This window comes from Lepus europaeus, chromosome 1, assembly GCF_033115175.1.
Source record: "Lepus europaeus isolate LE1 chromosome 1, mLepTim1.pri, whole genome shotgun sequence".
NCBI lineage: Eukaryota > Metazoa > Chordata > Mammalia > Lagomorpha > Leporidae > Lepus > Lepus europaeus.
In genome coordinates this window covers 94,753,801-94,771,059 of record NC_084827.1, presented here as the reverse complement: position 1 = coordinate 94,771,059, position 17,259 = coordinate 94,753,801, and the positions used below count along the sequence as shown (strand labels likewise).

Sequence of the window (17,259 nt, the reverse complement as noted above, 5' to 3'; positions counted from 1 at the left end):
CCAGGAGCCAGGTGCTTCTCCTGGTCTCCCATGGGGTGCAGGGCCCAAGCACTTGGGCCATCCTCCACTGCACTCCCGGGCCACAGCAGAGAGCTGGCCTGGAAGAGGGGCAACCGGGACAGAATCCGGAGCCCCGACCGGGACTAGAACCCGGTGTGCTGGCGCCACAAGGTGGAGGATTAGCCTATTGAGCTGTGGCGCCAGCCGAAATTTATATATTTATACATCATACAGGAAAACATTCTCAGCATTCACACATTCTTGTCTGTAAGGATGTATTTGTTTCGGAAGTCAGAAAATGAATGTAAAGACTCTTATTTTTCATCATTCTCGCAGAAACTGGACATTTTTTGACATATCACCAGGACTGAGAAGATAAAATGACAATAGTGGGTTCTCTCGACAGCTGCCATTATAAACTAGGTGATACCATGATCTGAAGGCCTGGCCAGGGGAAGGGAGGCGGGAGGAATGCTTGTCCCTCTCATGACTTCTAGCTTCCCAGCCTGCAGCACAGCATCACAGGGCTGCTCTCCCGCACACACGGCAGCTGTGGTAGGCAGCTCCATTAGGGACACAGGGGTAGGGGGAACGGCCCTAAAATCCTGTCTGCTTCAGTATTTTCCTTCTTTCCCTGTGGAGATGCACACGGCAACGGCCCAGACTTCATCACAGTCTTACGAAAGGCACCAAATCCTGATGATCCTGGCTCAGCCACTTCTGTAGCTATGAACCACAGGTAAACCACATATTTAATTTTGTTTATGCTTCCATAAAATGAAAATGTTAAGAATTGTCTCAAAGATCTTATTATAGAACCAAATGTCATGTGTGTAATTAACATGACCCTGGCATGCAGTGGGTGACTAACAAATAACTATCTGTGTTCTTCTCCAGAGACTTTCAGGAAAGATGCTAAGAGAGCTTAGATGTCTCTCTCATATGTGTTTGTAATCCAGAAGCATTTAGAATTCCATGAGGCTGATGGGATAATGCAGAATTTTGTTGCAGATCCTGCTCCAACCTGGGGTTTCCAGGGGTTTCCAGGGCCTTCCGAGTGCTCCAAGGACTTCTTTTGGAATCTTCCACCTCAAAGTAGCTTCAGCTGTTAGGCACGTGCTTGGAGGGAAAATGGCATTCTCCTTGGCCATTCAACACTGTCCCCTCCCCCTAAAGAAGCTGGTTTATATTTCTGTCCTGACGTCCTGATGCTTCCAAATAATTTATGTGGAATTTGTTCCACTTTTGTGTCAATTCATCTCCATTTTCAATCATGCACATCAATTGCTTTATTGTCTGTCTGTGATGGGACTGTTTAGTTATGATTACAAATGCCTAAAATCACTGTCTATATTTATCTGAGATTTTTTCATAGCCTCCAGTAAAGCCATGACAATAAATAGGATCTCATAGAAGCAACCACGATAGAAGAGTTCTTAAAATATATATGATGAACAATCAAGTATCAACCCTAATAAAAACCACACATGTGGAATAAAACCCATTTTCAAATTGGGCTATGCCATGTTCTCCAAAGCAAAATGAGTACCAAGAATAATTTTTAACTTATTCTAGAAATGAGAGACACAAAGAACACTTAATCTGTCCACTTAAGATCTGTAAACTAAGTTCATCACTTCCCTCTTGGGGATGTTTCAGAAAACTATCGTATTCCTAGGACGCTGAAATAAATGAAAAGATCAATCATTCTGTTCAAAGATGTCCAAACGTAAGACATTTCTGTGAGCGTTCTTACTAAAACCATAGCATTTCCTACCTCCTTAAAGTTATCAAAGGCTGATAAGATGATTTCATGCCCGCCTCTGACAAGACAAACGGCTGCCAACAGTTCTAAAACAAGGGCTTTTGTTCTGTCAAAACAAGAAGACAAAAGAAAAACACCAATCAGCGAAAGTGACAGGATGAGTCAGCTGTTCTTCCTTCCCACAGGGATATGAGAATATTAAAATATTTTCCCATGTAGTTTTAAAATATTTACTACGGTGCAGTAACTTTAAGGTGTATTTTCAAGCCTTTGCTGACTGTGCACTGTGGGATCTCGGGCAGCAAATGTGCCCGCGTGGTTGTCACTCCCCAGGTTATACATCACTAATGAACACTAACTCGGGAGAACAGTCTCTCAGCCCTAGCACTAGGTGACTCAGTTCAAGGTAGCTGAAAACTGTTTACTGCCAGGATAAAAACAATAGGGAACTTGTGAAAAGGTAGAAAAATCATTGGTTAAATATTTTCTGTTTTTACAATCAGAAATATAAGATTTGTAGAAGTTCAAAATCGACTGGCATTAGTGATCTTCGTCTCCAATCTGCTCATTTACGGATGGAACCATACAGATCTCCAGTGACGTCACAGGTCCATCTGTCCTTTCTTCTTCCTGTGCAGAAGACCTGGCAGGGGCTGGAGCACAGCTGTGCTAATGCAGAATATTTTCTCTGACTCAGGGAAATAAAACACATCTAAAATATTTTTTGGAAGGAGAACCTAGAGACACATCTTAGAAACAAACATCATTGTTTCTTCATCCTTTGGCCACTTTAGTATTTCATCTTTCTTCTGGAATAAAATGCATAAAAATAAAATCAAAACAAAGACCACTCTCATACCCCACAGTGTCAACTGTCGTAAGGAAAACAAATAATGACTTCCCCACAGTGGAAAGCAGGGACGTAGACACCTGGCTACTTAGGTTTCCAATAGACTAAGGAAGAATCGCAGAGTCACAAAAGGTTTAGGCAGGGGAAGTTTGAGAGAATAATTTTAAATATTTAAATAAAACTTCATAGTTCACAATGCACTCCAAATCAGAAAGGACTAATTTATCATCAGATTTTTGAGTTGAATTAAGGGTTTTCAGATATTCAGTCTATAGAGAGGCATCTGATGAAAGAGAATTATATATTTGCAATACCAAGAGAATGGAAAACACAGAATAACTAACACTGATGAAGACAGGCTTCTAGAGGGAATCTGATGTGAATAATTCAGGATGCTGGTATTTATAGAAAGTGAATGTAAAAGGTTATCTACATGCACAATTATTTGTGTTTTTGTTTGTTCCTTTGGTAATTAAAGCTGCATAAATAGGAGCAGTAAATAAAGTATAGATGAGGGATCATAGTTTTAGACAGCTTTCAGCATTACCTGGTGTAGCTAAATCCTTCATCAAGACTCTCCCAACAACCTGATTCTCCCCATTAAATTTAGCAGCAAGGATGTGAGAGCCAGGCCTTGAAAGGAATGGATACTTGAAGAGACCAGTGAAACACTGGAGTTATCCCCAACTGCTCAACTCTGCCACATGTGACAACATCACTTGGCTGAAAAAAAGAGGGCTACACACAAAAGTTTATAGCCAAACTTATTTCAGAGTCTCACACTTGAAGACCTCTAAAATTTAACTTGGTGAGGTGCTGACTAGGTCTTGGTTTTCCCTGGTTAACTTTAGACACATACATTACCCAGGAGGCTTACCGGGGATTCTTGTTGTTCAAGCTTAGTGCAATCTCGTTGACAGCGTGTGGATGAGACATGACCATGTTGAAACCATACTGAAATGTGAGAAACAAAACAAAGCATTAGGAGACTGTAAATGTTTATCAAAAATCAAAACTCTTGAAGTTTCTACCTAACTTACATCTTCATGAATGCAGAAGTTTCTTGCACATCAGTGTCATCATGTCTGTCTCTAAAAATGTCACGAATGATGCCACTATCAAGGGATCAATCGTTGTCAAGAATGAACCACACGTCTCTGTTTATTTAAATGGTGAAAAATCTCTAGCCAGTGATTCTCAACCTTGGCTGCTCATTAAAATGACCTGAAGGACTATACAAAACAAAGCACTGACTGATTTTCTAAGAGCCACCTCAGCTCAATTTATTCTGAATCCCCCTGACAGGGCCCTGGCATCTGAATTTTATTTAAGCCTTCAGTTGACCTCATTGTGCAGCTAGGGTTGACAAACACTGCATCTACTCCCTTCCTTAGGCAATGCCCACCAGATCCCACAGGGTAGAAAAACCTGCCCTGCTCTGGGGAATGTTGCCTAACCCTTCCACACAAAGAAATTCAATAACAGGCTCAACAATAATTCTTGATTCTGCTGAGTTGAATTGTTCTTTCTCTCTCAAAACCATTCTCTGGTCATGACCTTATTTCCCCGCACAAAGAAAAAATATAAACCATCAGAAAAAACATCCAAAGCTCCCTCCACACCAGTTCACCCACACAGATCTATGGCTGGCTTCCTCCCCTCTTCCTCCAGGTGAACTCACTCCTGCTCTGATCTAAGCACAACCCCTCCACTGGGGTCCTTGATCCTACTCCTCTTCACCAGAAATACTACTCCTTTCTCCCCTGTCTACTGATTAATTTCCATTGACATAAAAACAAGCTACAAATTCTCTTATCTTAAATAACAATCAAGAATCTCTGGGGATACTACAGTGTCCAGCTACTGCCTCTCATTTCCCTGCCATTCTGTACAGTCCAAACACTCACAGCCTGTAATTCCTCTCCTCCCAGTGGTTCTTGAAACCACTCCAGTGAGCCATTCCATCCTCACCACTCCAGTGACACTATTCTTGCCAAGATCATCAGTGCCGCATCAAGCCAATGGCCAGTTTCCACTCCTCGTCATGGCTGGCTTAGCATGGGCATCTGGCACAACTGAGAACTCCTTTCTTGGACCATTGCACTTGGTTCCTACCCCTCTGGCTACTTCTCTGGCTCTCTAGTCAATCTTTCCTCATCTTCCTGGCATTTAAACAGAGTGCCCAGGTTCCTGTTTTGGACCCCTTTACTTCTCTGTCTTCCCCTATTGATAGCACTCATCCTTCTTTCTATGTTGTCTTTATGCTAACTACTCCCAAGTGTGTAGCTCCAGTCTAGACCTCCACCTTGACATCCGTACTGGCATATCTGAATACTCATTTGAGGTCACTATTTGGATGCTAGCAGACGTCTCAAAGTTAAACCACCTGAAACAGAATTCCTAACCAGATCTCTCCACTCTGCGCATCTGCCGCCTTCTCTATCGTGGTGCCTGGCAACTCCATCTCACAGGTGTGCGACAAAAACCGGTGCGAGCCTCTGCTCCTGAACATCTCCCTCACCACATCTTCAAGGCAAATGCCAGAATATGGCAGCCTCTCACCCGCTCTGCTTCCATACTCCTGATCACCACCACTGTTTACCTTAGCTCTTCTTGCCTCTGCCCTCTAAGAGCCATTCTAAACACAGACGCCATAGTGTGCATAGTAAATTCAAGTGTCAGATCATGTCCTTAGAACCCCTCAATAAACTTCCAATCATAATAAATCCAATGTCCTTTTTTTGGCCTGTAAAGTCAGGATTTCCTATTACCTTTGACTTCACCTTCTGTTCTTCTCTTAGTCATTGTGATCCAGCCAGTCTAGCCTCACACCTAGACCTTGGCCAGCTCACACTCATTCCTGCCTCAGAGCTTTTGCACTTGTCCTTCTCTCTGCCTAGAATCTTCTTTCCCCAATACCCTTTCGCTTTTCCTCCGATTTAGCTGTTACTACATATTATCTTCTCAGTGGCACTTTTCTGGTTGGTCTACTTAAAATGCCACACACTCTTTTGGCACCTCCTATTCCTATTTTCAGATTATCTTTTCTACAGCACTTGGTAATGGTTCTCTGGGTTGAAATCTTGACTCCACCACTTATTAGCTAGATGATGTGTGGCAAATTATTCAACTTCTCTGTGACTAAGCTTCTCAGCAGTAAAATGGAGAGTAATATTACCAATCTCACAGGAATGTTGTGAGGTATACATGAGCTGAAAGGTTTAAAAGCACTGGAGCTGTAAAATGCACCATGGAAGTAGAGCCTTTCACTGCATTTCATTGCCATTATTATCTAGAACACTACGTATTGTACCACTGCATTTGTTTATCATCTGTCTCCCATCACCTAGAAAATAAGTTCCCTAGGGTGCTTACTGAGTACTTAGAACACGATGCGTGTTAAAGCCCAAAAACTACTAATCGAAAGAAAAACAAATGCATGTTTTCCTTTTCACATTCAGTTCAACACCTTTTTTAATATATGATTTATTTATTTATTTGAAAGGCACAGCCACAGACAGAAGAGAGATCTTCCATCTGCAAGTTCACCCCTAAAACGGCAGCAACAGCCAGAGCTGAGCTGGTCCAAAGCCAGGTCTCCCACATGGGTGCAAGGACCTAAGCCCTTCGGCTGTCCTCCACTGCCTTCCCAGGCACATCAGCAGGGAGCGGTACTGGAAATGGAGCAGCCAGGACTCAAACCAGCACCCATATGGGATGCCAGCCTCGCAGGTGGTGGTCTCATCTGCTACGCCACAGTGCTAGCCTCCAGGTCGGTGCCCTCATGTTGGATTTGAAGGCTAATATCAACCCTCTAACTGTATATTTACTGTCCATTTCTACTTGGAACCACTTGTAGCATCACATCAATGGAAATAAAATTCCATTTTTATATCTAAATTCCATTCTTCTAAAACTCTTACCCCTGATTTGCTTACCCAACTGCACCTATGATCCTGTCAGTTCACCTGATATACTCCAGCCTCTGACTTCTACTTTACTGTTAGAATCAATCCACCAAACTAGCTCCAGGGTTTTTCAGCCTATATATAATCCAGCATACAATCACCAGAGGAAGCAATCTATATATAGGTCTTCCTTTTTGCCGTTGGTTCACCCTCCAATGGCCGCCGTGGTAGGCGCGCTGCGGCCGGCGCACCGCGCTGTTCCGATGGCAGGAACCAGGTGCTTCTCCTGGTCTCCCATGCGGGTGCAGGGCCCAAGTACTTGGGCCATCCTCCACTGCACTCCCGGGCCACAGCAGAGAGCTGGCCTGGAAGAGGGGCAACCGGGACAGGATCGGTGTCCCGACCGGGACTAGAACCTGGTGTGCCGGCGCCGCAAGGCGGAGGATTAGCCTACTGAGCCGCAGTGCCGGCCAGCAATCTATATTTTTAACAACAATCTTCCAGGCACTTCTTGGAAAGGTTAGGAATCACTGAGTCCAAAGACATTAACTGCAATGTTCTGCCTGTTCACCATATATCCCTTTGAGAACCCTGACCTACCCACAGTGCTAGTCAGTTCATTCCAATATCCTCCAGTTGTCCCATTACTGCCCACAACTACACACTTACTCTGTCTTTAACGTCACAAATGTTTACCAAGTAACCTGGGCAAGTTTATTGCTGTAGGAGAAAAATATTTCTCCTTTAAATACATTGTAAAGTATGAGTGCTAATTAAAACACTGGACAACGGGGCCGGGATTGTGGTGTGACAGGTTAAGCTGCTGCCTACAATGCAGGCATCCCATATGGACACCAGTTTGAGTCCTGGCTGCTCCATTTCTGATCCAGCTCCCTGCTAACGCACCCGAGAAAGCAGCAGAGGATGGTCCAAGCCCTTGGGCCCCTGCACTCACATGGGAGACTCAGACGAAGCTCCTGGCTTCTGTCTGACTCAGCTCTGGACTTTGCGGCCATTTGGGGAATGAACCAGCAGATGGAAGATCTCTCTCTCTGCTGTATCCCATAACCCCTGTAACTCTGCCTTTCAAATAAATAAAATAAACATTTTTAAAAAATACTGGGCAATGAATTAAAATCTTGAGTATTGCAATGAACTAGACCTTTCTTTTTCAGAAAATCTCATTAAATCCTGATGTTCACTTCAAATAGAAATAATGCAAAGAAACCAAAGGGAACAAAATCTAAGCCTAATTAATTCAGATTTTTTTTAAAGGACCAGAAGCACAAACATACCTGATAATTCATGATGGCACGTAAACACATGATACAGACATGAACATCATCTTTCTTACTCACTAATCTTGAATTTTTCAGGGTTCTTCTGCTTGGCAAAGTATTATATCTATAAACAAAAAGGGAAACATCTATAAAGTGAGACATTACTTTCTCAGTGTAGGCACATGAACTTAAGGACACAGTTCTTGACCTACACCCAAATAAGGATTGCAGGTCAAAACCACCATCAGCAAGTCCATCATCACAAAGCTACTGCTGTGGACAGAAGCCCACATGTTTCTGTGTACTTGTCACCATCTCCAAAGGCCAGGGACAATGAAAGTCAACCACACTCAGAGTACATAACAAATCAGACTGTGCATTAGATTTAGCAATAATCCCAGACATCTTATCAGCAGGCTAACCTAGATGTGCAGAGGTGATCCAAGACAACATGCACATAGAATGCACCTCCAACAAACTAGTGACTCAGTAAAACTTAGACCTAGACCTAGTGAAACCTACACCTCCAACTACTTGGCCAGACTTTCACTGCATCTTCTCACAACTGCTCTCAAAAGTCCTTCTTTGGAGTTAAAACCTAGGCAACACTGTACCTTAGCAACTTTAATTTCAGCCGATAATATTATATCCTGAAAAGTTAATAATATGCAAATGCTTCAACATCCTGACCCCTGACCTAATGTTTGTTTTAATATGCTGATATTTAAAGGGTTGATGTGTCAGTATGTTAGTGTTAGCATTAATTCCATAGCTCCTACATCGCTAAGCTGCCTTCCTCCTTTCTGTAGATTTATCAAAACCTGCAAGAAATAATTAACTGGCAAGGTAACGTGACGCACGTAGAAAAGATGACAGCACTGACAGCTTTGATATGAACTCGAAGTTAATGCCCCTGAGCGGGAACACAGATGAGCCTTCTCTGCAACTCCAAGCCTGCAGCAAAAGCCCATTTCGAAACCTTCAACCATGTTCTTGTAAAGGGAGTCAACGGCATAATAAATGTTCCACAAAATCAGATAAGGCCTCTCTAATTAAAAAAATTAAGCACAGTATGATTAATACTGACAGCTTTCAAAAGTTCCAAAGCTGCTGGAGAGGAGTTGAAAACTGAACACAAAAAGGTGATTCTTTCACATGAGACTGCAACTGAACTGAATAAATTTGTGAAAGTCTTCTCAATAAGCCAATTGTCTCAATGAACCTGAAAAAACCTGAGTTTCCTAATAGGGGTTAGAAGAACGTGGCTTTATTCAAGGATTTCCTGCTTTCGGCACACTTGGAAATAATATTTCACCAAAAGAAGTTGGCCTCATTCAGTTCTGAATGCAAAAACAATGAAGTGGAGTTTAGGAAACAGATTCAGATTTTGGTGTTAGTAAGCCCAATTTCAACAGCTAACACACAACTATAAATTGTGCTACTGCACCATTGCCCTAGCCTCAGCATGGTGCTGGCACATTCCGTGGAGGTCTCAGAGAGGCTGGCGCAACTTCTAACAATAAACACAGCATCGGTCTGACCCAATCAATGCTAGTCTACACCTGAACTTCTTTCCCTTCCTCCACCTTTAGTTTACTTTAATCTCAGTTTTGTATTTCTTTAATGGATTCACTTGTTAACCATACACAACACTTGATTAGAGAGTTTTCATTTTCAAACAAGAGCAATTGATATAGTATACAACAAAGTCATTAAGTTTAAAAAAAGTCTTATCAGTGGAATCAATTGTTTTTTGTGAAATTATAGTCATGTGTAGCAAAGATTGCAGAAGACCAAAATAAACCACTCTATAAGATGACTTAAGATTACTCTACAGAGTCCCATTATTTCTGAATCACTTTTCAAATAAATTTTAATAATTCCATCAAGCAGACCAATCTTACGCATTTAATAGTACTTCCTAAGAAACAAAGTGGCTGCATATTTATTCCTTGTATTTATTAATCAGTCTCTTGATCTATATTGTAAGTTTCTTTGTAAGAAGCCGAAGTATTTTTGCTACTGTTTTTTAAACTGTGAAAAACCCATCAGGGGCTGGTGTTGTGGCAGAGCAGGTTGAGCTGCAGCCTGTGACAGCTGCATCCCACATGGGGGCCTCTTCTGAGTCCTGACTACTCCACTTTCGATCCAGCTTTCTGCTAACGTGTCTGGGAAAGCAGCAGCAAAAGGTCCAAGCACCTGGGCCGATGCACCAAAATGGGAGAATGGGATGAAGTTCCTGGCTTCAGCCTGGGCCAGCCCTGGCCGTTGTGGCTATTTGGGGAGTGAACTAAAGGATGGAAAATCTATCTGTGTGTGTTTGTCTGTCTGTATTTCTCTCTGCAACTCTGCCTTTCAAATAAATAAATGTTAAACAATAAAAATTAATTAGAATAATATTCTATTTACCAAATTTAAAATGTTTATATTTGCAGTTAATATCAAATATATTTATTCTGGGTCAGCATTTAAAATATATTTAATATGGCATATCACGCACATATTTATTACTATTGGAGTTTAGAAAATGAGATGTCAAGGCCGGCGCCGTGGCTTAACAGGCTAATCCTCCGCCTTGCGGCGCCGGCACACCAGGTTCTAGTCCCGGTTGGGGCGCCGGACTCTATCCCGGTTGCCCCTCTTCCAGGCCAGCTCTCTGCTATGGCCCGGGAGTGCAGTGGAGGATGGCCCAAGTGCTTGGGCCCTGCACCCGCATGGGAGACCAGGATAAGCACCTGGCTCCTGGCTCCGGATCAGCGAGATGCGCTGGCCTCAGCGGCCATTGGAGGGTGAACCAACGGCAAAAGGAAGACCTTTCTCTCTGTCTCTCTCTCTCTCACTATCCACTCTGCCTGTCAAAAAAGAAAGAAAATGAGATGTCAAAAAATGAGCATTCTATTAATGTTGTCTGTGTTTACAAACAAAAGGACATATATCTTAAAACATTTGGTATTTGTCTTAAAAGTTACTTTCTGGCTTCAGATAGGCACAGCTCCGGCCACTGCGGCCATCTGGGGAGTGAACCAGCAGATGGAAGACTTCTCTCTCTGTCTACCTCTCTGTAACTCCATCTTTCAAATAAATAAATCTTTTTTTTTTTTTAAGAAAAGTTACTTTCTCCATATTTTTGGCTTGTATAAATAGGAGGGGCTGGCACTGTGGCATAGCGGGTAAAATCACTGCCTGCAGTGCTGGCATCCCACGTGGGCTCTACTTCAAGTCCCTGCTGCTCCACTTCTTTTTTTAAAAAAAAATTTATTTATTTGAAAGTCAGAGTTACAAAGAGAGGTAGAGACAGAGAGAGACCTGCTGCTCCACTTCTTTAAAAAAAAAAAAAAAAAGATTGATTTTATTTATTTGAAAGTCAGAGTTACAAAGAGAGGTAGAGACAGAGAGAGAAGTCTTCCACCCGCTGGTTCACTCCCCAGATGGCCGGAGCTTCTTCCGGGTCTCCCATGCAGGTGCAGGGGCCCAAGGACTTGGGCCATCTTCTACTGACATCCCAGGCCATAGCAGAGAGCTGGATGGGAAGAGGAGCAGCCAGGACTAGAACCAGCGCCCATATGGGATGCCGGCACTTCAGGCCAGGGCTTTAACCCACCACAGCACAGTGCTGGCCCCTGCTGCTCCACTTCTGATCCAACTCCCTGGTGATGTGCCTGGGAAAGCAGCAGAGGATGATCTAGATCCTTTGACCCTCTGTACCCACATGGGGGACCGGGAGGAAGCTTCTGGCTCCTGGCTTTGGATCGGTCCAGCTGATGGAAGACTTCTCTCTCTCTGCCTCTGCCTCTCTGTAACTCTGCCTTTCAAACAAATAATATTTGAAAAACAAAACAAGAGTAGGAATAAAAGACAATATTTAAAATCACAGCATTACCACAGAAATCCCACTATCACAAACAGTAACAACAATAAAAAAAAAAAAAAAAACCATAGTGCTGATGGCTAAAGAAGATCTAGCATCTACTCCAACCCTTTTTTTTTTTTAAAGATTTTATTTATTTGAGAGGTAGAATTACAGACAGTGAGAGGAAGAGACAGAGAGAAAGGTCCTCCTTCCATTGGTTCACCCTCCAAATGAACACAGCAGCCAGAGCTGTGCTGATCTGAAGCCAGGAGCCAGGTGCCCCTTCCCAGTCTCCCACGTAGGTGCAGGGGCCCAAGCATTTGGGCCATCTTCTTCTGCTTTCCCAGGCCATAGCAGAGAGCTGGATTGGAAGAGGAAGGGCTGGGACCAGAACTGGCGCCTACACGGGATATCGGCACCACAGGCAGAGGTTTAACCTACTGCACCATGGCGCCGGCCCTCCAATTCTCTCGATACAGGTAAAAACTGCAAGTCCAAGTAATAAGCAAACAGCAACATGAGACCAGAACAGTCCCTGTCTCCTCACTAGGATTCAGGGCAGTCACATTCTATCAGTTGCTTCTGAACCTGCTCAAGGCCAATGTATTGGGTTATCACAAGAAAAATGTACTGTCCACAACCTTCTATGCTGGCTAGTCCATTGACAAATGTTTGTGTCCTGTTATCCTGAGAACACTTTCTACTTCAGTCCTGTACAGGTGTTATTTCCAACCCTCAATAATAAATTCACTCTGCAGGATTGAGGCTTAGATTGTCAACTAGAGCAGTATCCAAACAGGAGCTGCAGAACACAGGACTGGTCCACTTGGCAAGCTAAGCTTGGTTTCAAATTCTTATCCTATACATCACCTGTCAGGAAAACAAGGATGCTTTGTAACACAACAAGGAATTTTATTCTATTCTCATTCTGAAAGGATTTCCTCCCACTAAACAAATATATCCTGACCAACATTATGACTCAATGTCATGACTCAGGACTCAATTTAGGATCACCTTAAATCTACAAGGCTAGATTTTAGGGACTGTACTGTGGGGTTAGCATGGACATTAAGCCATTCTCCAGCCTGTACATTTTATTGAATTTGACAGCCTTTGTAATTAGATATTTGGTATGTTTGCTTTAATTACCAACTGAGTAAATCACTTTTGTGAGGGAGGGCAGGTTTTAAATTCAAGTCCAATATATGATATTGATATTATCTATTAACCACTTTTCTGTGAAGATGTTTTTAATAGATCCCCCAAGTTGACCCTAAAATGCCATCAGAATTAGTATAACTATTCACTGGTCACTTTATCGCAACAGGGACACCTAGACAAAGTGAGCAACCTATGGGAAATGGCACCTGGAGCTCTCCATCAGCTACAGGAAATCAAAGCGAATCTTGGTTAATCCCCCAAAGTTCATCTTAGTAAGCACCTACTGTATATGTTGAACTCTGTTAAACGCTAAGGGAAAATGAAAGCCACTGCTTCTGTTCTTGAGGGCTAACTGTGAAAAACAGCTTCCACAGCTGATGGGTGAGGGAGACTGATGAGCGCCACATAACTGCACCAAGCATTACGAATTATGCAGGTTCACTGAGGGTCAGACTGTCACGCAACACTCTGTCAGCACTTACAAATTCAAACAGCTCAGTAGCAATAGTTCTAAGGTGGGGCCGTAGTAGTTGTAACAAGGTGCTGTTGCCTGATCATGTTAACACAAGCACATGATTCAACAGTGTGCACAACTTTTTTTTTTTTTTAAAGATTTTATTTGAAAGATAGACTTAGAGACAGTGAGAGGGAGTGACAAAGAGGAAGGAAGATCTTCCATTCACTGGTTCACTCCCCAAATGGCTGCAACGGCCAGAACTGCACCTATCCAAAACCAGGAGCCAAGGACTTCTGGGTCTCTCACGTGAGTGCAGGGACCCAAGTGCTTGGGCCATCTTCCACTGCTTTCCCAGACTATAGCAGGGATATGGATTGGAAGAGGAGCAGCTGGAACTAGAACCTAAGTCCACGTGGGTTGCTGGCACTGCAGGCGGAGGATCAACCTACGATAGCACAGCACCGGCCCCACGACTTTTGAAATGGTAAATAAGGCAGCCTGCATCCCGGTCTGTTATGGCCCTTTAGGCTACACTCCCTTTTCCTTTCACAAGCACTGACCATCCTAGCTCCACTACTTGAATAAACTCTTCACAAAGACCTGAGCTTTACAAGGATTAGGATGGTGACTCAGCAGGAGGTATGGGTGCCTCTGCGGTAAACCAATACTCTTGGCACGTGTTCTCTTACAGAATTACATAAAGTGAAACTGATTACTGCAATGCTTTCTTCCTGAAACTTATTATAAAACAGACTTTCTGAGCAGAGCCAAATGGGAGATTGTCTCTTCAATTCATGATACGTTTTAGAAGCGCCAGCAAGAAGCGTCAGCATCAGTTTCTCTCAGGGCTAACTGAGGCAAATGAGCTTCATTGAGTCCTGTCCCATGTAGTATGAGCCACACTCTGTCAACAGCTATGGCGCAGGCTTCCTTCACTGAGCTTTGTGAAATCGGCCTCTGTGACAATGCGCTCTCCTGGGTCCTCTTTCTCTTCCCCGTTAGTTCTCGAATGTCCACTCATAGTTTAATCCATGGGGCTTGGAAGTTTGCTCCAACAGAAATCTGCTCCTTCCAGGGGGCTGCCAGGGTGCCCGTGTGCACTCCGATTGCAGCTTCCGCTTTTCAAGGTCACTGTGGAACCGGAAAGGGAAGGCTGGGAACTGAATCAAAATTCTGAGACTCCATCATCTTTCTGGAACAGATGCTCCCCAGATTGCTCTAGGACATTCATTTTCAGAGTCCTGAGAAAGTTGACCCTAGTTGTTTTTGCCGGTTTTCTGATCATTTTTCTGGATGAGAGCATTTTCAGACGTCCTCACTCAGCCATGATCACTGGCATCCCCTGTCACTGAGAGATCACTTTCTGCCTAGCCTGTTGTGAAGTGTATCAATTCTTTCAAGTCGATGGAAACAGGTCTAGGAGGTCCTGGGACAGTTACGTCTCTGGTGACTTGAGGCAGGTTCCCTGAGATAGGAAGATTAGAGAGAACTCCCTCAGATCCCAAAGGGAAAACAGAAAATGAGATATGTGGGACAGGGGGTTGGGAACTGCGACTCAATCTCTGGCCCGCTGGGACTAATTATTTCCTGCCACCCTGCGCACTTTGTTCCTCGCAGGCTGGCAAGCAGAGCTGTGAGTCTCTCCATGCCTGAACACAAAAGATGGGATTCCAACAGGCAGCAAACAGCCCTGAGTTGAATTTTTGGAGCTCCTGCAATTTGTAGGGATTGTTGGAGTGGTTTTTGTAGGAAAATCGACAGCACCAAATGTCTCAGGGCCTTTTCTACTATCAACCTCAAGAGCTGTCTGCTATTTTCTCAAGCTCTGAACTAAAATTCTCAATGTTTCCTAGTATTCAAAGATGAGATCCTGTGTTGGGACAGTGGGTAATAAGAATACCTAACATTCTGTGATTATAAAAATAAACAGATACAAAATTGGTGTAAGATTAAAATCAAATTCTTTGAACATTTATGTTAGTTTTAGGCACATACCAATGGTTATAGATACAGGAAATAATAAAAAAGTTATAAGTAGGTGGTAGTATGAGTGGTAGGCATAAAAAACTATAAAAAAAATCCTTAAAGAAGCCAATAGAGAAGAGATACTATTTAGGATTACGATGACAACTGCTACCTGAGCCACCTACTTCATGCTTGGCCATGAGTCTGCCTTGCAGCACATATTGAGTACAGACACCTGTGCAGAAGCTGTGGCAGGTGCCACAGGGAAAAGTGTTTATATTCAGAAAGACCTTCAGAATGATTGACTAGTGAGCTCCAATCAGGCAATCAAAACCTCAATTTTTTTTTTTTTTTTTTTTGACAGGCAGAGTGGACAGTGAGAGAGAGAGACAGAGAGAAAGGTCTTCCTTTTGCCGTTGGTTCACCCTCCAAGGCCGCCGCGGTAGCGCGCTGCGGCCGGCGCACCGCGCTGTTCTGATGGCAGGAGCCAGGTGCTTCTCCTGGTCTCCCATGGGGTGCAGGACCCAAGGACTTGGGCCATCCTCCACTGCACTCCCTAGCCACAGCAGAGAGCTGGCCTGGAAGAGGGGCAACCGGGACAGGATCGGTGCCCCGACCGGGACTAGAACCCGGTGTGCCGGCGCCGCAAGGCGGAGGATTAGCCTGTTGAGCCACGGCGCCGGCCAAAACCTCAATTTTTTTGACTCAAGAACGCAAAAGGTAAGGTCAGCAAAGAAAATCCAGAAAAGTCAATCTCTTGCATTTGCTTAACTACAGATTAGAAACTAAGAAACTTCTCTTGCTAGGTTAAGTGTTCACAGCCTGAATTTTTTATATATATAATATATAAATATAAATATAAATATAAATATATATATATATATATATATATAAAATCTTCTTCAGAGTTCTGGTTAGAGTAATTTTTGCTGGCCTTAAAACACTGCCCATCACAAAGCAATCCAAACAGGAAGCTACAATAATTTTGAGCTAGTCTCTAATGTTTAGGAATACAAAGCAGTAAACTAAAACCTAAAAAGTCATAAACACAAGCAGTGCAAAGTGGAGAGTTCATGACCATTCTGGAAGATCTCTGCTCCTGGGCAAAAGCTCCAACAATGGATTTACCTGCAGATCTAAACCTGTGAATTCCCAAGAACTTAATGAACATCAAAACTGAAGCCCAGTGATGCCTTGAAATGAGTGTGATTACCCATCTGTTTTCTCAACACATATATGTATTTTCAGACATTTAAATGCTTCCTTTTTTTCCCTGAGTTTCTGTTAGCCACAGACTGCACATGACTGCAGAACCCCTTGAACAACTAAATTAATCAGGATTTCCCAGAGACCGGCAAAAGGGTCTATCGTGATCCTCCTATGGAGCTTCCACAGGAGGAGATTCAACATGTCTAGGAGTTAAACAGCAACTAGAAAAAGAAAACGTACACTTTTCTCTTACAAAAAAGTATTTTCAGTGAGCCTATCAAACTATTCAAATGTCAAACTACCCGTAAATAAATAGGAATTAGAACTCCCTTAGAAGCTGATGTAATGGTTCAACCCAAACTGAAACCCACCACTAACTCGGCATGTCACATAATTTGGGATAATTGTATTAGTCTTTTATGGGTCCAAAGTCTGGGCTCATAGAACTTCAACCAACACTTGAGGTTTTAGATTTCCTCTCTCTTACCCTCCAGACATGACATCACTTGGACATATTTTTTTCTATCAATTAAACTCATAAAATAAATGTTGCTAAAAGAAAAAAAAAAAAAAAGAGCCAAGCACCTTTCTGACTGTCTCTATAGCCAAAACAAACAGGACTGAAACAGTTGAGTCCAGATTGTTATAACTGAAAAGGAGAGGGGAGAAGGAGGGAGAGGAGACAAAATTCCAAATGAGCTTTTATTAAATCCTATATTGAAATGTTCTGTTTGTCTCTATTTCCCACTAGAAGACCAGACTGCAGCTAGAACAGTACACATAGTCCAAACAGACTAAGTGAAGGGTCCTGACT

The 17,259-nt window shown here is 43.0% G+C and overlaps 1 protein-coding gene across 5 annotated transcripts in view; it reads right to left on the bottom strand.

Annotated features, from left to right (window-relative positions):
• The window catches only part of FMNL2 (formin like 2), a 353,117-nt gene that overhangs the window by 67,549 nt on the left and 268,309 nt on the right, over positions 1-17,259 (bottom strand). For all 5 annotated transcript variants that reach the window (XM_062186790.1, XM_062186799.1, XM_062186780.1 and 2 more), the window contains 3 exons: positions 7,819-7,927; positions 3,493-3,569; positions 1,778-1,871 (listed from right to left, as the gene is read on the bottom strand). In XM_062186790.1, the coding sequence (XP_062042774.1) occupies positions 1,778-1,871; positions 3,493-3,569; positions 7,819-7,927 (280 nt within the window). The remainder of the gene's footprint in view (positions 1-1,777; positions 1,872-3,492; positions 3,570-7,818; positions 7,928-17,259) is intronic.